The sequence below is a fragment of the Mus musculus genome, chromosome 3, assembly GCF_000001635.26.
Source record: "Mus musculus strain C57BL/6J chromosome 3, GRCm38.p6 C57BL/6J".
Classification (NCBI taxonomy): Eukaryota; Metazoa; Chordata; class Mammalia; order Rodentia; family Muridae; genus Mus; species Mus musculus.
The window spans coordinates 89725437-89746517 of record NC_000069.6 but is presented as its reverse complement, the minus strand read 5'-3'; the positions used below and the strand labels follow the sequence as shown (position 1 = coordinate 89746517).

General features: G+C 47.9%; 1 protein-coding gene across 7 annotated transcripts in view; it reads right to left on the bottom strand.

The window, feature by feature from the left end:
- Window positions 1-21081, bottom strand: part of Adar (adenosine deaminase, RNA-specific) — a 38987-nt gene that overhangs the window by 6938 nt on the left and 10968 nt on the right. For 3 of the 7 annotated variants that reach the window (NM_001038587.4, NM_001357958.1, XM_006501754.2), the window contains exons 2-8: window positions 10245-11676; window positions 8345-8528; window positions 7200-7348; window positions 6547-6685; window positions 6240-6424; window positions 917-1142; window positions 527-698 (exon numbers count right to left, since the gene is read on the bottom strand). In NM_001038587.4, the coding sequence (NP_001033676.2) occupies window positions 527-698; window positions 917-1142; window positions 6240-6424; window positions 6547-6685; window positions 7200-7348; window positions 8345-8528; window positions 10245-10960 (1771 nt within the window). In that variant the 5' untranslated portion in view covers window positions 10961-11676. Of the gene's footprint in view, window positions 1-526; window positions 699-916; window positions 1143-6239; window positions 6425-6546; window positions 6686-7199; window positions 7349-8344; window positions 8529-10244; window positions 11677-15679; window positions 15801-21081 lie in introns of those variants that run through there. The other 4 variants (XM_030252698.1, XM_006501753.4, NM_001146296.1 and 1 more) reach the window with 3 other exon arrangements.

Genomic DNA, 21081 nt, shown 5'->3' with positions numbered 1-21081 from the left:
AAATGGCCTTGAGCTGACAGTCTGGGCTCTGTTATCTTTAGATTAGGGAATAGAACACCCCTGGCAGCACAGTGTTCGTGCCGACCTCAGCACCTCAAAGGCTGAAGCACTGAACCCTGCCTCAAAATAAAACAAAATCTCCAAGTCAAAGCAGACCCCACTCAAACCAAAAACTCATTCCAAGTCTGAGCTGGCAGCAGCTAACATGAACAGAAACTAGTCCTGAACTGCAATGTTGAGGGCCAGAATCTCAGACTTCAAAGACTAGAATATTTATGCTGGATTTACCTGTTAAGCATTATCTAAAAAAAAAAAAAAATCTTAAAACAAAAACAGAAAACACCCATCTTAACAGCTCCAACTCCAATATGTTCTGAGTGTCACATCGGCAACTTTGAAGACACTCAACCTATAAGGAATCTTTGCCTTCATCTTTTTTGGACTTGCTCACAATGACTCCAGGGAGGGTGAGAAGGACCTGCTTGTAGGCATCAAGAGGCCAATGTCGCAGGGACCACTCACTCACCTGTCCCCAAACTCACGACAACACCCATGTCCTCTGGATCTCTTTTCATAATAATGGCAGCCAGGATCTTGCGGCCGAGCAGGGAGGGCTGGAAACTGTTGGTCAGAGCATTGAAGCACCTGTGGCTCAGCATAGCTATCTGGTCGTGGAAGGTGCTGCCAGAGAGAGGAAGCTGCGGACACAGGAGCGGTGTCAGGACCACAGAGCCCTCCCTGCCTGCCAGTTGGCAGGAGAGTCATCTTTCCCTATCCCACACCCCAGACATGCACTCTACTGAGACCAAGACTGAAGCCTAGGAATAATTATGCAAAAGAGCCAAATCCTCCCAGGGAGGAGCAAGCAGAGCCCCCCCCCCCCCCGAAAGAGAGCACCAAAAGCAGATGTCTTAACTGTCTTTGGATGTGCATCTGGGGACCTGGAAAGGAGGAGCATAGTTCTTCTGAGACTGGCCCCTGTTACTGGGGTTACCTCTGCGAAACCCAACTGCTCTGCCTTCTCGCTCTCCCCGATCAAGACCCGGAGGGCTGCATCCGCTGCATCCTGCTTGCCCTGTTTCTTGCTGTGTGCACACACGGCTGGAAACCAGCGGCCCCCAACTTTTGCTTGGTAAACAAACCTTTGGGATGAAAAAGAGAATGAAGACAAGCAGCAGAGAGCCCTGCCGGCCTGTGCACTGTGGGGAGGGCTGGTTTCACTATGAGGGAGGCCGCTCTTGCAAACACAAGGACCTGCTGGTCTCCTTCCTTCGCAGGCACTTTTTGCCAGTCAATCTTTTTTTTTTTTTTTGCTACCCATATGTCAGCTGCACTATTTCTTAGTATTTTCCTCTGAACAGATCCATCAGAACTATAAATGCATATAAAAGTAAATTTCATTTCATTACCATAAATGGGAAAACTGCCATTTCCCATAACTTGGAAGTGACTCTAAACTCATACAATCTTATTAAATTCTGTCTAGGTACTGTACTGGTACCTGCAAAGTCTCTAGGCCGTTCTTTATTTAGAGAGAAGATGAAAGAGCATTGGAAAAGGTTTCTTTATAGGCTGGGAAGAGGGCTCAGTTGGTGAAGTAACTTGCCTTGCAAGCACAGGACCTCCTCTCCTCAAAACAAAGTTTGGCACAGCATGCTTGCAAGTAGAGGTGAGGACAGGTAGGTCCTTGGGGCTGCCTCACTACCCAGCCTAGCCTAGCAGCAAGCCCCAGACCAAGTGAGAGACTGTCTCCAAATTTAAAAACAAACAGAAAGAAGAATAGTAGAGATGGAGCCTGAGGAATGACGCCTGCGCTCTGCTCACATAGCCATGTGCGCACACACATACATGAAAAAGTTTTCTTCTCAAGTAGAAATGAAGAAGTAACTGTCTCCACACATACCCAGGTGTTTAGCACTCTCTGACCCCCAGACTTTAAGACTGGTCCTCACGGAGGTCAAGCAACTGCTCTACCACCGAGCTGTATCCCTAACACTGTCAGATTTTTAAAGTATCCTGTTTTGGATAGCCCCGGGGCTAATTATATTTGATGTTAATTCCGTTCTCCTATGAGTGGTTTTGAATAGGGAATGTGTCAGCACTCAGGTAAGGAGAGCTGATGATTGGGCAGATAAAAGGGAAGGTGGAGCAGAAGATAGAGAGAGAGGGAGAAAGTGGAAGAGAGAGAGGACACAGAAGCAGAGGAAGAAGAAAATCGGAGCAGAAGCACATGGCCTGGAGAAACTGCAAGTTCTAAGGGGTCTCACAGATGTAAAAGATGGCAGTGTATCTGTAGATCTGCCCAATCTAGGCGCACAGCGTGTATTCATATTAACTGAGTTGTGGTTTCATTGCTGGGGCATATTTGGGTTGGAGATTTACTGCAACAGTATCCAGTTTTAGCCTGGCAGTGGTGGTGCACGCCTTTAATCCTAGATCTTGGGAGGCAGGAGCAGGTGGATTTCTGAGTTCGAGGCCAGCCTGGTCTACAGAGTGAGTTCCAGGACAGCCAAGGCTCTCAAAAAAACCAAAACAGAATGACTTGTTCCTTTCCAGCAGGCTTGAGATGGCCATAGGGGAGTGGGGCGGAGGGAGACCCCACTGCTCCTGGGGCAAGTTCCTGCAAATCCAGATGGAAGCTAGCACACAGCAGCTTGGAAATTAGCAACATTCTGGAATCCTGCCTTTCAGCCATATCCTAATGCAAGTTTAGTTCTGGATAAAGTAACACAGCCCACCTCTGCCACCCACGCAGAACTTCCCACTGCCCCTCAGCTACTAAGTAGAAGATTGCCCGGTTCCTTTCTAGCCAGTGGACAGAACTCAGAATTGTAGTGAGGGCATCAGAAAAAGGTCTGGCAGGCAGGAACTGTGTTGGCCTCTGCCTCTGAAGACCAGGACTCTGGCTATTCTGTCTTTGGAAAGGATGACCCCTTCCTTGTACACATACTTTTGTGTATTACAGTACATGACTAAGCTTGTTAATTATGAAATGAGAATCCTTTAGAGCTGTGCTTTCTAATAAAGAAGCCAAAGCCGCACAAGGCTTATAAGAACTGAACGATTTGATGTCTGACTACTTCAGACCCTCAGTTGTAGCCACACTCAAGTGCTCAGTGACTACATTCAGCCAGTGGACAGGCTTTTAGCAGAGACGGTTAAGGTTTTATCTGTATTTTACATTGTGTATGCATGTCTGACAGTGCCTTGGAAGGCCCGAAGAGCATGCTGGATCCCGCAGGAGCCGGAGTCACAGTGGTTTTGGGAACTGTAGGAACAGTCTGCACTCTCAACTGCTGAGCCTTCTCTCCAGGCCTCAGGGGGTAAGACAGTACAACAGTAAGTATACACGGCCCTTCTGAGATGTCTGGTGTCTGGAGCAGCAGAGACAGTGCTGGGTAGAACATGCAGGGAAGCACAGTTCAGACAACGCCTCTCAAAGATGGGTAAGGGTTTGGTGTACAGGTGGAGGTCAATGGGCCAAGACAGGTTTCAAGTGAGAGATGAGGAGGAGAAAGGAGATGAGGAAACAACCAGTTCTCAAGAACACAAGGGGAGGGGCCTTGAGTGAGGAGGAAGAATGCTTCCTTCATACTTCCTGACAGATTCAAGGTAGGCAGGTGGCCTGGTCTGGGCAAGAGCAAGTATTTCTGTTAGCAGTTTAGATTGCTAACAGTGATTTTGGTGGATTCTGCGGCAAAGATCTGGGAGAGTTCTGTCAAAGTAGAAAACAGAATTTAGCAGGAAACAAGGGACAATGGTGGTGAGAGCCCGTGCTCCACTCAGACCATCAGTGACTTTTTACTGCTTTTCTGCTAAAGCTCAGACAATCTACAAGGGTGCCACTGACGCAGCTGGTACCAGGTTCACCTTCCCCTCACTCCCTGCTCACCCAGCAGACCATCTCTCTGTCCCTTTACTAGATCTGTCCTCTCCACAGGAGCAGATGGGACGGACAGCTGTCCCTTGGTGTCCATGGGAGATGGTTCTAGGACTCCCTTGAGGACACCACAGTCACTAAGCACTCAAGTCCTTGATATAAAATGGCATGGTGTTTGCAAAGGAGCCTGCGTATTCTGCTATGTGCCTACATCATGTCTAGTTCCTTACGATACACAACATAGCGGATGTACTGTGTAAGAAGTTGTTACCTTGGCTGGTTCAGGGAATAATAAACATCTGCGTGTGTTCAGTATGGACACAGCTATATGTGTGAAGGGTATAACTGAGAATTAACCCAGATGCACTTAAAAGGAAATTCGGTTTCCACTTCGTTAAGTCAAAAGATGCCGTTTCAATGGCCACAGGCTGCCTGTCCTGTTCTATGTCCCCTGTCTGCTCTTAGCCATCATTTTTTTTTAATACTTTTTATTAGGTATTTTCCTCATTTACATTTCCAATGCTATCCCAAAAGTCCCCCATACCCTCCCACCCACTCCCCTACCCACACACTCCCACTTTTTGGCCCTGGCGTTCCCCTGTACTGGGGCATATAAAGTTTGTGTGTCCAATGGGCCTCTCTTTCCAGTGATGGCCGACTATGATACATCTGCAGCTAGAGTCAAGAGCTCCAGGGTACTGGTTAGTTCATAATGTTGTTCCACCTATAGGGTTGCAGTTCCCTTTAGCTCCTTGGGTACTTTCTCTAGCTCCTCCATTGGGGGCCCTGTGATCCACCCAATAGCTGACTGTGAGCATCCACTTCTGTGTTTGCTAGGCCCCGGTGCTCTCAGCCATCTTAAAGTGATTTGCAAGCATCACTTCCTGGGAGAAGCCCTCCCCTGAGGGAGTTAAGCTGAGCCTCAACAGATCCTTACTCAGGGCAGTCCAGCCCTTCCACAAGACTTGGCAAATGTAATCTCACACTGCCTTAGTGACTGCAGGCTACACTGACAAAAGGGGCTCCACACACAGGTGCTAAGTGCTCCTGAATACCTTCTTGTGGACTAATAATTCCGGTGTCCTCTATGAACATGCAGATGCCACACTTTGTTTACTGCTTGCTTTATGACAGAGTTCTTCGGAGCCTGTACATGGTAAATCAGCCAGTCCTGGGGTTATTGTGTGCTTTTCCTTAGGTGGTCCTTTTACTCTGGATCAATTTTTCCAGGACTTTTCCTAAAGTACTTTGTTTTTGTGGAAGACCTTAAAAATGTCCCTGCCTTCTCTAGTGATTATTGTCATTTCATTTATTGTCCATCTAAATCTTGGATTGTTTGGGATTGGGGTGCAGGAACGAGGGCAGCAGAATCCACCTGACACCTGGCTCTCCAGGTACCCCACTTGCTCCCCTGCTGTGGCTGTCTATCCACCTAACAGTTCCCACTGTTTCAAAGCCTGCTGGAGTAACTACACTCACTACCTCTCTTTTCCTGAATTTTTCTAGCTATTCGTTGTAATTATTGAGACAGCATCTCTCTACCAGCTTTGGCTGTCCTAGGACTCCCTACACAGGCCAGGAGCTCAGTTCCTCCTGCCTCTGCCTCCTGGGGCTGGATTGAAATTAAAGGCATGCTCTACCACACCTGGCTCTTCTGAGATATCCTTAAAGATTTATTTTTGGCAGGACTCAGAATCAGGTTTTGTAGTTCTAAAATAAATTCTATTGGTGACTTCTTACTAATGTTCTCTGAGCATGAAGCTAAGAGTTAAGAGCACTGCCCAATCTTCCAAAGGACCTGGGTTCAACTCCCACTCTCCACATGGTGGCTCACAACTGGTTTGTAAATTCAGTTCTAAGGTTTTCAACACCTTTTTCTGGTCTCTGCAGGGACTGCATACACACGGTGACATTCATGCAAATAAACACAAACAAACAATTAACTAATAAGCAAGCAAGCAAGCAAGAAAGCAAGCAAGCTCTCCCAGACAGTCCTTCTGGTTGAGTACAGGCTGCAGGTCAATGCATGTATCGACTTCCATGATGAATGAAGCAGGTACACCCAGCCAGTGCCCAGGAGGGTACTTGAAGGGATAGAAATGAAACTTTCCAAGGCATACTTTTTCAACCATCTGAATGATTTTTGTATGAAACTAAAATTAGCTCATAAAACTAAAAAGTTCACACTCAGCGGAATAGGGACTGAATTTTCAAGATGGCTGACCTAAAGTCTTCATTATGCCTGGCAGACAATTTGCTCGCTTGTTATTCACAATTAATATGCATCAATTCTTTCCTTAAGGTTACAAGCCACTCTCAGCCCGTGACACATGGTCATAGCCAGGACTGAGGTACTCACTTGGGTTCGTGAGGAGGTCCAGACTGGTCAATGAGCTTGAACTCAGCAGCAAAGCCATGAGATCGGGCGTACTCCAACAAGCCGCCTACGGGGTTGGTGTTCAGGTACCTGACGAGCTCACCAATCCTCCTGATCTTGTTGGGAGCCATAGATTCATCAAGTGAGTCTGTGTTCGCACCTCCAGACTAAGGAGAAATTAGTCAAAGAGGAACCAGTAATATGTTCGAAAACTCAGAGGGACTCAAAGACAACCCTATTTGCCCACGTTGTAAAAACAGCCTGCAACTGGAGCAGGACGTCGGCCCACCTGGTCATCCGCTGAACTGGCTGCCTCCTCCTGCAGCGCCTTCATGGCTTCCTCTGCGGCCATCTGCTTTGCTACCTTCTTGCTGGGGGCGCTCACAGGGGGGAAGGTCTGGGCTCCTACTGCTACACAGTACTGGAACCTTAGCAGAAACGGTGGGCAAAAGATCACAATGGCTGGGTGGAGAGGGCCTGTCGCACCTTGGTCAGGTGCCACCCTCCACCTCCTGCCGTTCTCATACACATCACCTCTGCCGTTATTCTGGCCTGGGAGAGCCAGTGCTTGGCCCATCTCCTGTCCCTAGGGCCTCCTGACCAGCTAAACACTCAACATGCAAGGGCAACCACGTCTCCCCCTCTCCAGGAAGCCTGCTTTTGAACAATTATGAGCACAGAGTCCTCAAGGAGGGAGCTGCTAGGGCAAGCTAGGTCCTAAACCTTTGTGTCCCACCACACTGTCCACACTGTGACCCGACCTAGACCACCATTCCTTCCAACTCCTACTCCCAGATTCTTTGCTTCATAGTAGCACCCAGGCCCTGAAGGCCTCTTTCCAGACTGCAGCAAGAGAGACCATACAGGGAAAAGACTTCTCATCTCTGATGCTGCTCATGTCTTTCCTACTTTGGAGAAGCCACACATAAGACATAGACATACTTGGGGTCATGAGCAGGGCCTTCTTTGGACAGGAGACGGAATTCACAGGAGTTCCCTAGTTTGTGCATGCACTCAAGCAGTGTAGTAACTGGGCTCTTCCCAGAGAACAAGGATGTTGCTGAGGAGCTGGGGGCCTGAGCCTCTGCTGGCTGGAGAAAAGAGAAGGAGAAAGCATGAGACAAAACACAGACACTAAGGACACTCGTCAGTTCACCACAGCAGAAGGAGGCGAGAAGGCTGAGACTTTCTCTCCCCTTCTGGTTTGTGGAAACAATGTCTGCTCCTAGAGCTCAGGCTGGCCTTGACCCCAGGGTGATCCTCCCACCTCAGCCATTACAGATAGGATCACCTTGCCCAGCTAAGAACTTCTTTTAGACAACTGAGTGTGAGGAGATGCCTTCCAAAGGAGTAGACGCTGTGGGGACAAGAAGGGACGAGTTTCGGCAAGAGAGGAGAGTGGATCCAAGGTTTGTGATGGCTAGTTTTAACTGGCAATGTGACACAGCGCAGAAGCACAGGGAAGAAGCCCCAGTGAGGTGCTGTCTGTATCAGATTGGCTTGTGGGCATGTCTAAGAGATAGTCCTGGCTGTTTCGCTGATATAAGGAGACCAACCTTAAATGTTGGCAGCCCAGATAAAAGGTCATAGGCAATGATTGCTTTGCTTTTTTGTGTGCTTCACCAAGGAGTTCCTCTTGTTGTTACTGCGGCTGACTTCCTCCCTGATATCAGAACCAGCTTCTCTGGGCATTAGAGCATCTCTCCAGGAATGGCTCAGGCTTTCAGTGCCAGGCTGTGAGGCCAGGGAGGCACTCAGCCTCCGACTCCCAGGGTTCAGCCTCTCAGCTCATTAGATGACTCTGGCCATACCATGTGCTAATCTAAGAAACCCTCTTCCAATTACTATGCTCTATAAGTGCTGTTCCTCCAGAGAACCCCGACTAATATACGGTCCTTTCAACTCTGACATTCTGTAGATAATCAGACCAGTACAGGCAGAAGAGGGGCTGGCTGGGGGGTGGGGGTGGGGCGTAGGGAAAGGCAGGAGTGCTATCCCAGAAGACTGTGGACTATCTGAGCCAGGACAACTTCCAGAGTCTGACACACAAATGCCAAGGGTTACCTTTCCCAGGGAAGATCACCTACTTTCTCCGAGTCTTCTTCCATGGGACAGTGGGACAAGTCTTCTGGTTGACCACTGTCTTTGGCTTTGGCTTCCCGAAGCAGAATCGCCATGGCTTTCACTGCTGCGTCCTGCTTGGCTACTTTCTTGCTGCCAGCCTCAGCTGGGGGAAATTCCCGCCCATTGATGACAACCTGGAATTTAAATCTTGGTGGAAAGGGATTAGATGTGTAAACACCAGGTTGGGTCACCCCTCTGCTCATTCTAAAGAGATCTCTAACCCAGAATGTTCTGCTACACACGGAGTGCCTTTCAGGATCTCTACATAGCCCTGTTCGTCTTGAAGCTCAATATGAAGACCAGGGTGGCCTCAAACTCCTGACTCTGGCTCCTGTGTATTGGGTTAAAAGTGTGCACCACCACACCCAGTGGTATCTTTGAAGGAAGATATGAAGAAACAGGTCACTGCTGGGAAACCCTTACCCCCTGGAAACCAGCCTGACTAATACAGTTCTGTGCCACTCACCCATACTCTGGTCAGTGACGTTTGAGATACGCCCGAGCAATACAGATTAACAGGGACACGTAAGATTCTATTGCCTCGAGCTTTTGACGTGGTCAACGGATAAAAGCACCTTGTTGCTCAGGCTTGACAACCCGAGTTCAAGCTTGGGAACCCACGGCAGAAAGAGAACCACAGACTCAGGAAAACTGTCCCTGGCCTCTACATGAGTGCCATGGCCCGTGCACACCCGTGCATGGTTTTTGGCTCGTGCCTGCTCACTTGCATGCTCTCTCTTTCTTGAAAAAAAAAGAAAAAAAGATTCTATTGCCTACTTGATGAGGCCTTGTCTTAGCTGCTAAGAATACTCAGTTTACACAGTTCTAAAATCATTCAACAGTGCCGCTGTCCAGTGTTCCTGTCAGTAAGGAATGTAGGCTATATAGAAGTTGGACATGTTTAGCTTATTCTCTGTTTCTCTAGCTACAACTTGCAGCCACTCAGCCCCAGTAGCTTCAGTCATCTGACAGGCCCTTCAATAGCCCCTTCCTGGGTCCACCCATCTTCCTCAGTCTGTCTCCTGGTGTGTGCAATCCCATAGTGCAGCGGTTCTCAACTCCTCTGGCGGTTAAACAACCCTTTTGCAGAGGTCATACATCAGATATCCTGCATATCAGATATTTACATTACAAGTCACAACAGTAGCAAAATTACAGTTATAAAGTAGCAACAAAAAATAATTTTGTGCTCCGGGTGGGGGGGATCAGCATGAGGAACTGTATGTTTTAAAGGGTCACAGCACTGGGAAGGTTGAGAACCACTGACACAGTGCAAAGTTTGGCCAGCTGCCTGAGCGAGCAAACCTCTGACTTCTTGGCTCAGCAGTAGCAGCAGCAGCAAGGCAGCCCATCATCCTTATGCAGAGGAAGGTATAAAACTTGAAGCACCACCTTGGTAAGACAGGCAGGCAGCTGCGTGCTTGACTTCCCCATCCCGAGGCTGGGGTACATCCACTGTCCAGCAAGTGGCTGTAATTCTGTCTGCCAGTCCACTCCAACACTGCTCACCTGTCTCTACCCTCCTCTCCGGAGCTTCAGTTTGGCTATAATTGGCACAGAAGTCAAGTCTGTTACCTCTCACCTTAGAAGGCAGATGTGGGGGCACAAGTGCTAGTCATCTCTACAGAGGTTCATTTCAAGCCAAGACGATCATTTTCCCTTGCTCAGCCAGGATTCTGTCTACCCTGAGGTCTCTCATCCCTGATTAGCATTTAGAGAAAGGACCAACCAAGGATGACTAGGTGAAAAGGAAAGAAGGCAAAGACAGGAGCCACCAAGGACAGCACTTACAGGTAAACCAAGACAGCGTAAGAGCCAGAGTGTCTGACTCCTACTAGGCATGATTTCTGGGCAGTCTCTTACCGAGGTTCATGGGACGGTCCACTCTGCTCTATCAGGTTGAAATCACAGGTCTGACTAGTGAACTGAGCATACTCTAACAACCCGCTGACAGGGTTCTTCAGCTGGCACTCAGTTAGCTTCTTGTAGGGTGAACACCGTGGCAAGGTAGGGCTGTAGAAGGAGGGCATCTCCATGATGGCTCGAAACTCACCTGGTGCTGTGTGGATACTATTCAAGTTATCTGGGATGTCATCTGTGGCCCACTGGCCATTTTCAGAGGCCACATACCCTGCTCTAGAGGGGCCATTGTGATAAGCGTGAGGCCGCAGTCTCATTGGTCCTGGTCTGGCCTCATGCCTACTTTCATGCTTTATCGCAGGCTCCTGCCCATTCTCCACTCTCTTGGAGGCTGCCACACTGCTTGAGGCACCTGCTGGGGGCGGGTGGCAGGCAGGGAATGAGGGGCTTCTAGTGGCCTCTGGGACAGCTGTCGGGGTAGGGGCAGGAGCACTGTGTGTACTTCTCTTCATCTGCAGCCTCTCACGCTTCTTGTCCGTCAAGTACCAGATGGGAGGAGTTGCCCCTTGCCTGTAGACATCGCCTTGCCTTTCCAAGTCAATCAGCACTGAGGTCACATCTCGGGCCTTGGTGAGGCCAATGTTCTTAGCCAGGTTCAGGGCAGAGGAGTTTGACACATTGAACAGATAGTCACAGATCTTCTCCTTGATTTCAGCCATGTCAAGAGGCTCAGAAGGTCCTTCTAAGTCAGAGGCAGGGTCTCCGTCCTCACTGTCCAAACCAGGCTCTCCTCTAGGGAATTCCTGGATACAACTATCTGGATTCACAACTCCAGGGGGCTGAGTCCAAGCCTGACTCAAGGGCACAAGGCTCCACAAAGGAGGTTTCCCCCTTCCTCTGTGCAGCTTTCCCTTCTTTTCCAGGGAGTACAAAATACGATTGATGTCCCTTTTGGGGATTCTGAGCTCTCTGGCTAGCACATGGGCAGTGGTGGCCTTCCCCTCCCCAAGCTCTTCCAGGCGGTTTAGAACCTTCTGCTCCGGACTCTGACTGATGCTCAGCTCCCGGAAGTGTGAGCAAAGCCCGTCAGCACCTCTCCATGGTGTACCCCTGCTGTGTGGGGGAGGAAGTGGGGGTCCTATGTGGAACCCCTGATTTCTGAGAGTCACACTCCTGGGGAACTCCCAGATTTCCAGTTGCCTGTCTTGGGCAGGTGGCCCTGGGAATCTTGGCCAGTGTCCTGGGAGGAATGGCGGCAGTGACTGGGTTTGTATTCCAATCAAGGGTGCTTCTGGGAGCCGCCCTTTGAGAAACTCTATCTGCTGAAGCTGGAAACTCCTAGGGTAAGACTCCGGCCCCTGTGGCTGCGGGTATCTCCACTTGCTATGCTCATGACTAGGGTCCAAGTACGACTGTGTCTGGTGAGGGAACACCCCTGTAGAAGGCAACATGGAAGACAGAGCTTGAGTCAGAGCTACATATGAGCCTATGTTCCCTAGAGTTTGTGCTTAGGGAAGCTATCCCTGCTTCCTAGCAGGTGGGGTAGCTGAGCTGTGGCCGAACTAAGGTGACTTTAGTTCACTACTGGCTACTGCTTGGAAGCTCATGAGAGAACAGAGAGAGGGAGGAGGTTGCAAGACACAATTTCAGATGCCTCAATGAGACCTCCAACTTAACTCTTGCAACGGGATATTAGGAGGTTGGTGTGGGGGGGAGAACACTGATCTGGTCCGTGGGTCAGTCAACAGGGTCTGCAAGAGAGAAAGTGGGGACTGAGGGGCAAGAGACTCGAAGAATGGAGACAAGACAGGTTATCTGATCAAGGATCAAGTATCAAAGTCTCAAGTCTCGTTTATTGGAAGGCAGCTATGGGTATATATGTACTAGCTGGAGACACTTAACCACAGGTCCAGGATGTATAGGAGAAAAACAAGATGTTATCTGAGTGTGTTCAACTGTGGTGGGCTTCTTGCAAAAACATCATGCTAGGAAAACAAGTCTCTCGTCAGGGTGGACAAGTACCACCTGTAAGTAAATAGCCCGAGATGGCTGCAGAGATGATAGCTGATTTCTGCTGAGAGTTGGCTCCCAACAGAATACCTTTCCACTTACCCCTCTAACTACCCTCCTAAAACTGGAAAACACAGCTAAAAAGTGGGCAAGGGCACTTGTCACTGACTTGGTGCTTTGGACATACATGTGATGGAAGAGAATGACCTTCTGCTGATCACGGCATGTGCAGGATGGTATATGCACCATTACACCCCATAAACAAACAAGTGTAAATCTAGAAAAATAAGCAAATGATATTCAAGAAACAAACACAATACTGAAAGTGAGGAAAAAGACAGGACGTGGGGTGTGTGAGATCAGCCCTCTGAGTGAGTCAGGCTCTCCACTACATAGTACAGCCCCTTTAGTCTAAAACTCTGTCATGTGGATAATCTTGACAAGCAGAACTTAAGGCTGGATGAGACGGAAGTTCACCTCCTCCCAGCTGAGGGAGGAGTGTAACAGCAGGAGCCATCTCCATGTGGTAAGAGGGCCTCAGTGAGTTACCTGTCAGTCACAACCCTGACGGACCAAAATTTGGGTACAGGGACTCTAGAGAGTTGCCATCTAAAAATGTCATGTGGTCCTCCCTCTTCAGTTGGCACCCAGGCTCACCTGGATATGGAGACAGGCAGGGTCTCATCACCACTACCAGTGGTCCTCTTACCTTCCCCAGGAACTGCCAGAGGCAGCCTCTAAGGACACCTTGCCATGAACAGCCTGATGGGGAGCAGTGGTGACAGAGGTCATGGGGTGGAGGGCAGTACATGAGGTGCTGTCTCTGACGTGCCTCACAGCCTTCCTGACTCTCCTGAAGGCTACAAGAGCTGGGCCACCGCCTTCTGTTTCCCATCAGTCATGACTGGGAATCTTACTGTCCTAATCACTTTTGTGGTACCTAACCCTGGGCTCCTCAATTCCCATGTGACCACAATCTTCACCTTTCAGCTACATGATGTCTTTGTCTAGTGACCCTACCTATATCACTATTATATAACATGTTTGTATCCATCAAACCCTGAAACTCTTTTCTGGTAGGTGGAGAGCATTTTCTAGTAGTGGCTAGATAACGATGGGCAGCATATTCAGAACCAAAGCCCATACAGACAAGACCATCCCTGGTCTTCTTTCTGCGCCCATCCCACAGGGCTTGGGACAGAGGTGTCATGGTGCTTGACATGAGTAGCCCAATCACATAGCTCAACAATGGGGGCTGTAGGAGATCCAATTAGTTTTTTGAGTGAACTTAGAAAGAAGACATTTTCATTTCAAGGTTAAAGTCAGTTTCTAGATAAATTACTTTTCTTACACTTATTTTATTTTTATGTGTATAGGTGCTTTGCCTGCATTTATGTCTGTCCACCACATGTGTGTCTGGTGTCCACAGAAGGCAGAGACCCTACCTCCCCCCAGAACTGGACAATGTGACACAATAGTAGCCACTGTTCTTATCTGCTGAGCCATCTCTCCAGCCCTAACTACATTCTTGATTTAAATGGCTATTTTCAGACAAAATCTGGGAAATATATGTGCGTAGCTACAAAGTAGTTGAATAAGTTATAACAGCCTCACACTGTGGAACATTAGTCACAATTTCTGAACATCTGTGTTGGATACATTTGCATTTTTACTACAAAAAATTTGTATATGTGAAAAGTGTAAATGGTAGAGTACATGTAAGTTAAGCTTTCTTCTGTTGAAAAGAAAAAACCTGGTTTGGGGGGGGGGGGAAGAGAAGGGAGAGAGAGAGAGAGAGAGAGAGAGAGAGAGAGAGTGAGTTCATATATGCACAAACACTAGAATAGGCACAGAAGAAATGAAACTAAGGAATTTACTCAGTTATTTCGGGGAGGTAGGACCAGAGAAGGAAACAGAACATGTAGTGCTATCTCTGACGTGGCTCACAGCCTTCCTGACTCGCCTGAAGGCTACAGGAGCTGGGCCACAGCCTTCTGTCGTGACTGGCAATCTTACCATCCTAACATATAATATCAAACATGGCTCTTCAAACACCATTCTAATCCTGCCTTCCATCTCTAGGACCAACAGATAAGTCCTTTGTCTTTACCATCTATGATCCATAGGTGCATACTGTAGTATATGTAAAAAGTGCTTTCCTTCAAGTCAGATGCCTGCAATATTTTGAGGGAAGGTAGACACACACACACACACACACACACACACACACACACCATTAAGAGCTGGGGAGATGACTCAGTGAGTAAAGCGTTTGCCACACAATCTTAAGGACCTGAATCTGAATCTCCAGAACCCAAGAAAAACAAAACAAAACACAGTGTGGTATAAAAATCAGTAATTGTGAGACACTTGAGGGTATAGGGGACCAAGAAGAAAAATTCCTGGAAGCCTGAGGGCCCAGTTCCGAGGCTGTCCTTTGTCGTAGAAAGAAGTACAAGTGTGCCTGTACATCTGCAACATTAAAAGTTGGTTGTTGGAGTAGGGTTTTTTTGGTTTGTGTTTTTGAGGCCATCTACACAGCTTTGGCTGGCCTGGGACTCAGAAATACCTGCCTCTGCCTCATGAGTACCATCATACCCCCCAAATTACAACACACACACACACACACACACACACACACAGTAGTAGAGCATTTGCTTATCAAGTGTGAGGCTATTGGTACATCCCATATAGCTTTTTAAAATTTTGAAGGATAAACCTGGGTGGGACATGCCTGCAATTCCAGCTCTAGGGAGAAAAGACTGGTGGCTTGCTCAAGGGCAATCAAGGCAACACAAGACAAGTAGAAACTGCCTCAAAAGCAAACAAACCAGCATGGTCAAACCAAGGCAAGGAACAGTCCTAATCCCACCACAGGGTCAGTTTCCATCCCCGCTGCTTTCCAGAATGACAGATCCAGTGCTGTGCACAGCATGAATCCTCGGAATCTGGGTTTTTCTGTTCAGAACGTTGCAGCTGGGGCTCATGTACGACATCACAAGTTCATTTTAGTGCTAAGTAGAATTCCACGAAGCTTACCCAGTGCGCTACAGAAAGACACCCTTCTTGGCCATAAAGCAAAAGACTTCCCCCTGCTGGTTAGTTGAGATAATTTAAATTTCTCAGGAAGTTGAAAAAGCAAAGAGGATCATGAGAAAAGTTGCTCATGTTGGGCTATAGCGGCTCAGCAAGGCATCAGGGGTCTTAGCAGAAAGAGAAGGGGTGTCTGCCCCGGCCTGGGTCCTTGTCTGGCTTAGACGCTGGTCTATCTTCTGACCAGCCTCCTTCCTGAGACTGCTCAAAGCTACAAGAACTAACTGAACAGAAATCCCCAGAAGGGCTGGCAGTTCGGCTTGAGAAGGAGAACGTGACCCTCGTAATTCACACTACGCGAGCCAGATATGAGGGTGCAGACCCCGCGGGCTTACCTGTGGGTCCCCTGAACCCTTGAGACATAGTGCCGGCAAGGCCCGCACCTGTGGCCGTAAGATGGCTGGCTCCCCAGAGTTCACTTTCGTTTCCTTGAAAAGGCTTCCCCGCCCAACTGTTGGGCCAAGAGGAGGGAGGGGTTTGCTCCCGGTAGCCGAGCAGCAGCATCCTGCCCACCATAAGGGCTGGGCCGCCGTAGTCCACGCCCACCGCCTTCCTCACCACTCCACCTCCACTAGCAGGGCACTATATACGTTCTCTGAGAGCTTGGGAGCTATTTACTTCACTGACAAGCTTATTTTTGTTCACGGTATTTTGGAAAGCTTCACTCAACAGCGCCCTCTCCGCCCTGTGAGGAAGTTCCTTTTCCGTGTTTAATCCCTACTGCTTGCGAGATTTACAAGTCTGTCCACTCCTAGAGTGACCATTGGCCAATGCCCTGTCCCCACTAGCCTGTCCTTCATTCCCCCTGTTGGCTGCTCCAAACTTCCTATCTTTTTGTAGATAAAATTCTTTACCTTCACGTATTCTGTTCTTTAGCCTAGAATGTTCCTCCCCCTTTCCTTGTTTTGTTTTTGAGACTTCAGAGGAATTCCACTTCCATATCCCTGGGTACCTGATGCGTTTGTACCAGTGTCAGCACCCAGCACATGGTGCAAGTAGGCCAGCATATGGCAGTCTGGGCATCTAGTGTATGCTACAACGTCAGCACCCAGCAGCACACACAGTGTAAGTAGAAGCCCCAGCATGTAGCAGTCTGGGCAAGATGGATGGCTCAAAAGTCACTCCCAATCATGTCCTCCCTGTTTGGTATAGCTGCCTGCCTTCAGTGCTCCCGGGGGCACTCCAGTGGGCAGGGCTGTTCTCGCCTATATCCCCTGCACAGTGAGTCCCAGACAGTCATAGGTGAGTGGATAATAGTGCACTCTAAGTAAAACAATTTGCGGAACAGAAACTTGGGGGGGGGGGGATAAAAAATGGCAATCAACACAGGAAAAGAGCTCAATCTTGTGCCATCAGGGAAACTCAGGAAAGGTCACAGTGAGTAGGTGTTCTTGTCCACTCACCAGTGTGGCACCATTAACTAGCACATAGGAGGACCAAGAAGGAGCAACCCCAGTCACTGCAGGAAGTCATTACTTAGAAACACACCCCATGGTTTAACCATTATATGCATTTAGCAGGATAAGCTACACAACACTGAAAGCAATCAAACTAAAATAAGCAGATGTTCCCACCTTAGGATATTACACAGCAATTGAAGTAAAAACCACAGCCAAATGCAGCAGATGGGAAACAATGTAACAATACTGAAAGAAGACCTCCTGTCCCAAACCAAGCAAAACCAAGGTCAATCATGTATTGCACAAGACAGGTTCAAGTCCAAGGCATTCTAAATGGAAGGAATGTTCTGGGGGCTAATGATCCACTGAGGACCCGCAGACAGTCTCATTCCTAAACTTTGTCTCGCTCCCTTGATAACTGTCCTAACTCTCCCAGCCTCACTAGGTGGCACCTCCACTGCAACCTGGGGCTGTTTACCTTTTCCAGGTTTTCCCCTCAACTGGAGGGCCTTGGGAACAAACAGGTGACAGTCCTGTCACAAGCAGCTTACTTCCCTAGGAGCTTGGGAGCCTCCTGCCAGGTTCCAATTCAGAGGGCTACTCCTTAGTCACCACCCAAATAACTAACTCAGTTGTGTCTAAAATAAGGTATCACAACCTCCCCCTTGGCGCTTGCAGGCCAGGAAGATTTATTTATTTTATGTATAGGAATACACTGTAGCTATCTTCAGACACCCCAGAAGAGGGCACCAGATTCCATTACAGATGTTGTGAGCCACCATGTAGTTGGTGGGAATTGAACTCAAGATCTCTGAAAGAGCAGTCAGTGCTCTTAACCACTGAGCCATCTCTCCAGCCCCGAAACATTCATTTTCTAAACTCACAGGGCCTTCCCCAGCAGTCTAACTTGCTCAAATAATCTGGGAGGCTTTCAGGAGACAAAAGAATGATGTATCACCTAGCTATACCGACCCTGAGAGATGTTCTACAGATGTTGATAGCCACAACCAGCTTTTGGTTTTGTTTTGTTTTTGAGACAGGGTCTCATACAGTTCAGGGTCACCTAAAACTCCTCCAATATACAGCTAAGGCTGACTGACTCTGAGCCCTTATAATTCTGTCTCTCCCTTCCAAGGGCTTCTAATTTTGAAATTACTAGAAAGCAAGAACTGTTTTGGGTAGCTGTCCCCCTTCCCCCCAAAAAAGAGGTCTCCAGAAGAAGGGACATCCTTTTATTACTGAGTCAGAGTTCTCCAGTAAATGAAAGGAAAAGACGTGTATGCCAGTAAGGTTAGTGGTTACATAATAAAGTTATAATATTAACGACAATGCCAAAACAACTGTCAGAACAACAGCTAACAGTCCTGTATAGACCATTCCGAGTGCACATCACGCACATTTAGCTTCATGGGCAGCCCACAAAATAACTCTCTAAACCCTATGGCTCTATGTATTAAATCCTGTCTGGTACTCAAGCTGTTTGTCCTATGCAAGCTCAGTCCTGTGAGTAGTACTTGGTCAGCTGCTGGGGTGGCTCTGGCCAGTAGAGACTCAGCTATTGGCCCACATCTGGGCCCCTCTGAGTTAGGACTCAAGGTAAGGGATTCTCATCCACTGTTTTTCCTTCCTCTTCTCCCCCAGTCCCAGCCTGAGCTCTGCTCAGTCCTAGCTCCTGCAAGACAATGGCCCCATCTTTAGCTTGTGGAGTAAGTGTTGTATGGGGTCAGCAACAACAGACTGGGCCCTGAGTGCTGCAGCATTTCTTGGAAAACAGGTGGATTTCACTAACAGCCAATTTGCCAGATGGACAATTCATAAAATAGCCAATATATGGAATTTACTTTTTCTCCTTGTTTTTTGTTGTTGTTGTTTTGGTTTCTTTTTTTTTTTTTTTGAAGACAGTTTCTCTGTGTAGCATGGGCTGTCCTAGAACCCACTCTGTAGACCAAGCTGGCCTCAAACTCAAGAGATCTTCGTGCTCTGCCTGTTTCTCCCTGTTCTTAATTGAGTAGTTTTTATTCCATCTTCCTAACAGAATTTAATGGTACCATGATGCTGTCTCTTACTGTCCTAGAGCAGAGATTGAGGAGGAACCTGGGTTGGGGAGGGGCCAGCAACACTACAGGGCCTTTCAGAGCCCCTGCTGGCTGACTACATAGTTCCATAGCCTTCCCTGCAGGGGCTCTGCCTTTCCTAACTCCTCTAGTCTTTATTTTCTTGGAAACAGAATTCCACCTTGTTGCTCAAGATCCTCCAGTCTCAGCATCCTAAGTGCTGGGATTACAGGTGTGTGCCACCATACCAGGCATTTTAACTTGGTTTAAAATGTCACTTTTTCACCATTGACAAGTTCACAGAAATCTCCATCTACACACAGAGGAAAAGATCCTCTGAAGTCGGAGGCAGTGATGGAGATGCTGACATTAAAGACGACAGTGATGCAGCCCCAAGCTGAGCAATGCCAGTAGCCACTAGGAACAAGCAAGGCCAGGCACTTCCTCCTCCAGAGGCAGCTCGGTGCAGTGACACCCAGCAGCCTCCAGAGTGGAGTGCTGAGTCACCTGTCTGCAGTATTTAAAGCAGTTTGGGGCACACTGGCCTTGCTGGGAAAGTGCACACACTCAGTTTTCCAATACATACTTCAAGCAACTGCCGTGCCCCATGTAAAGTGTCATCAACACCTATAATGCCAGCACTCAAGAGGCAGAGACAGGAGGTTCTCTACACTGATAGAGCCAAGTGTTTAAGGCCAGGCTAGGCTACACAGTAAGCTCTGTCAAAAATAAAATAAAATAAAACTGAAAATACTTAATACTGGTTTGGGGACTCTTTGGGTACTTTCACAATCTAATTTTGATTCTGGAACCTACCCTGGCTTCCTCCAAAGTGTTCTCAAATCTGATTGGGTTACTGCTGCCTTTTGAAGGTTACCCATTACTCTTAGGATAAAGGTTCAGGCCCAAACAGTGTCTGCCACATTGTATACTGTTGGCTTGGCCCGCCTTCCATCTTGTTTGCCCAACAGTCAAATCACACTCCTTCAGGCTTGAAAAGTCCAGCCCCAGTTTTCTGATAGTTCCTTTCCAACACCCGGAGATAGAAGGCATATAAAGTTTATAGTGCCCCAAATCCTAGGGCCTTCTTTTACACTTACTACTGGCTGTACTTACACACTTACATGGTCATTTCATTAATCACGACTGCTTGCCTGTGCAGGGAGAGCTTTTACTCTCGTGACACTGCACAGAGCCTTGCACATAGAAAGTATTCAGCAAAAACTCATCCAGTAAATATTTATAGTGACTGAGTCAAAAGAAGCAGCAAGCATGGTGGCATATGACGCTGATCCCAGCAACTTGGAAGCTTTGGGAGGCTAACCTGGGCTTAACAGTGAGACCCTGTTACCAAAGGAGAAAAAAAAAAAGCCAGGTATGACAACTCTGGCCATTAAACCTAGTACTCAGGATGCCTAAGAGGCAGGCAGATCTCTGAATTTGTGGCCAGCTTGGTTTCCACAGTGAGTACCAGTCCAGCGATGGTTACGGTTACACAGTAAGTTGATGTACAGAGACATGTAGGAGAGGGAGTAGGAGAGGAGGAGGGACTGGAGAGATGGCTCAGCAGTTAAGAGCACCTGTCACTCTTGTAAAAGACCTGAGTTCAGATCCCAGCCCTCTTCTAGCCTCCATGGGTGCCAGGCAGATTGTGGTGGTTTGAATATGCTTGGCCCAGGGAGTGGCACTATTAGGAGGTATGGCCTTGTTGGAGGAAGTTTGTCAGTGTGGGTGTGAGCTTTAAGAACCTTGTCCTAGTCCTAGCTGCCTGGAAGCCAGTCTTCTATTTGCATTTAGAACAAGATGTAGAACTCTCAGCTCCTTCTGTACCATGCCTGACTGGACACTGCCATGTTCCCACCTTGATGATAATGGACTCAACCTCTGAACCGGTAAGCCAGCCCCAATTAAATGTTGTTCTTATAAGAGTTGCCTTGGTCATGGTGTCTCTGCACAGCAATGGAAACCTAAGATACAGATATACTTGCAGTCAAAAACACCCATATATAGAGAATAAAACTTAACAACAACAAAAAAAGAACAATCAAGGATCTATCTTCTAAAGTTAAACTTGCAAACACAACTGCTTTGTAAAGCAACTGGACATTGTACTAAAGGCCTTAAGTATGTGTGTAATTTCAGTTCATGATGATTATAAGGTGACTATATCACTGAATCACTGAACTAATTAAACAATGTAATCAATGATACAGCTTTAGTCAACCTGGAAAGCCAGTCATACATGTCTATATACTCTTAAATTATGTCCTTAAAAATGTCTTA